Here is a 2720-nt window from a genome sequence, read left to right as displayed (position 1 = left end):
TGTGTATATACATATATATATGTGTATATATATATATATATATACACATATATAATCAGCTGGTTATTTGCTATTTTCCATCATATTTTTGACTCTTTTGACAGGATGTTTCTGTCTGTGGGACTCATGATTCTGACCATCGCAATAGGAGTCATCTCAGGTGAGTTGGGGAGTTTTGTATTTTTGTATGGACACGTAATCAATATAGCCTCAACCTAAAGATGTCTATTTTGCACACATAAAACCTATAGTGTTATATGTGAAGGTTTACAGAACTTACTTCACATAATTAATAACGATGTTTAAACACACTATGTATCACGTATGACTGCAGCTATTTTAAATGTTCATAAAATTTGAATTCTTTGCATTTTAAAAGATATCAGGTTGCCCCATAAATTACTGAAAACAAGAACTGAGCCAAAAATAAAACCAACTAAAGGTATATTTTCACTCTAACAACTTGAAAGATAGAGCGGTGGAATTTTTCAGTCACCCTCCAATAAAGTATGTTAGGTGTTAATAGTGAAGCGCTTGCAAACTGCTTGCAAACACATTCAATCCTTTTCATTTTTACAAGCCACGGTTCAACAGAGTTCATATTTTAAGGTTACCTTTGAAAGCAGCCTAGTTATTTAAATAGTAGTAGTAGTAGTATTTAAGAATGATTCAGAGTGAGTAATAAAAGTCAATTTTCAGTATAATATACCAGTTTTAGGATGAACACTTTAGTTATCAAACCTGAGAAAAAGTCTCAAAAGTAACTAAGTAAGCTAAATAACTGTTTTTGGTAAAGCAGATAAGAGGGGAAGCATGCACAGCGTCGTTTCTTTTACCTTTTTTTCAGTCTCTTAACCACATGATGGTAGTCCATTTTACTTTCAGCAGTTGAAGTAACAGACATAAGAAACTGCACTGCCACATTTGGACAAGAGCTGCATTTACATTAAGATTTTCTAATTCATACAAATTCTCCCTTTAATGCGCAGAATCAGGTTCACAGGTTCTCTCTTCACAGAGGGGAGAAAAGACTGGTAGTCTGTCATCTCAGTGTAGTGTCAGTCATTCTGTTCAAGCCATGTTTAAAGTGAATTAATTAATTAATGTCAATTAAAAGTTCTATTTATAATGTGAAGTCATCATCGGTGAAGGTGGGCAAAACAGAAGATATCCTGGCTCTTGTGGACACTGACCGCTAATGTCCTTCTGAGTTCAGCTTGAGGAGCCCCCAAATGGGCCTGAACTGTTTTTATATATATTTGGAAAAGCTGGAATCATTAATTTGTATTTTCAAAGGCACATTTTTAACTATAGCTAGTTAACCAATGAACACTGCAAAGTATAAAGTCATATTTATAAGGTCATAAATTGATGAACCATCAGCAATAATCAAAATAGTATCTTTCACTGGTACTTGGTTACATATTGTAGCTTCATTGCTAGTTATGCTAACCTGTGATATTTGTGATATTGTACATTTTGCTGCAAATGCTTAAAAACAAGAGAAAGTCATGTTTTTATTTTGCAGTCAATGGGGCCACCTACAAGAAACTGGGAGACGAAGCTGTCCTATCACCAGGCTCCATGCCTAATCTCATCACCAGCATCACGTGGAAACACGGCCCGGACATCGCTGTGGAGTGGTACGGCAAGGAAACATTCGCATACCGGGAGTTTAAAGGTACATTTAACAGCAAACAACTCTGTGTATACACAGACTATATGATATGTTTTCATGCTGCCATCTTCAGACAAAAAAATTGTGAAACTACCTAATAATCTATTGAAACACATCATGCTACTATGGTCATGTTCTTAGGTCGGTGTAAGCTTGATTTCAACACTGGAGCTCTGACCATCTCAAACCTGACTGTAAAGGACAGCGGCATCTACACAGCAGAGATCAACAACAGAGTCATGAACCCGACTAAAATCACTGTTATCTGTAAGTGGACAAATTCAGACTGAAGTTCGCTTTGAATCATTTTTTCCACCATATTTTAAATAATTAGCTTGTTTGTTTGCTGCTTTTAATTATCAGCTGCTGTCCCCAAACCCACTGTCTCCAAATCATGCAACCCTGAGATGACCATCTGTACTCTCACCTGTGAAGCCCAAGCCATCACAGGCGTCGAACCAGTCATCTATTCCTGGGTGATAAGTGCCAAGCAAAGAGTTCAGTCTTCAAGCAATCAGCTCAGCATAGCAAAGGTACAAACAGGATCTGATTGTTCACATAACAAGTCAGCTGCTCATTTTTTGTCTACTTAAATGTATCAATTTGCTGTCATTTACCTGATTAGCCATGTAAGCCATGTCAGATAAATGCATTAACAAGAAGTTGAACAGGTGAGGGGCAGCCAATCTAAAGCTAGTTCTAGCTTGGATAAACAGGGAATAAGAGCTGCCCCAGTAGAGTGATGCTGTTTTAAACATACAGTACATTATTACACCTCACAACAAGCACGTAACAGTAATAGATGGAAATGGTCTCATGCACTTTTATTTTATATTTCCCGAAAATTCTGTTAAATTTCAGTTGTGGGTGACTCTGCCGTAAAGGATGTACAAAGCATGTGCAGTAAGAACACTAAAGTCCTCTGCTTTCCTAACGATATGGTCAACATCCTGAAGGAGAGAATTCCTCAAATTGCAGATGAATATCCAACTGTGACAAACATTGTTCTGCATACAGGGTCAAACGATGTGTCCAAACAACA

The 2720-nt window shown here is 36.9% G+C and overlaps 1 protein-coding gene across 1 annotated transcript; it reads left to right on the top strand.

Moving 5' to 3' along the window:
* The first annotated feature begins 105 nt into the window (after positions 1-105).
* Positions 106-2560, top strand: LOC102210932 (titin-like). Its single transcript, XM_013912277.1, has 5 exons — positions 106-160; positions 1529-1681; positions 1820-1945; positions 2042-2211; positions 2540-2560. Exons 1-5 carry the CDS (start codon positions 106-108, stop codon positions 2558-2560), a joined length of 525 nt encoding a protein of 174 aa, XP_013767731.1.
* The last annotated feature ends 160 nt before the right edge of the window (positions 2561-2720 follow it).

This window comes from Pundamilia nyererei, unplaced genomic scaffold (genome assembly GCF_000239375.1).
Source record: "Pundamilia nyererei isolate P.nyererei 1_Seehausen unplaced genomic scaffold, PunNye1.0 scaffold00085, whole genome shotgun sequence".
NCBI classification, from domain to species: domain Eukaryota; kingdom Metazoa; phylum Chordata; class Actinopteri; order Cichliformes; family Cichlidae; genus Pundamilia; species Pundamilia nyererei.
The sequence above is the reverse complement of the archived record's forward strand: the minus strand, read 5'-3'. Positions and strand labels throughout refer to the sequence as shown.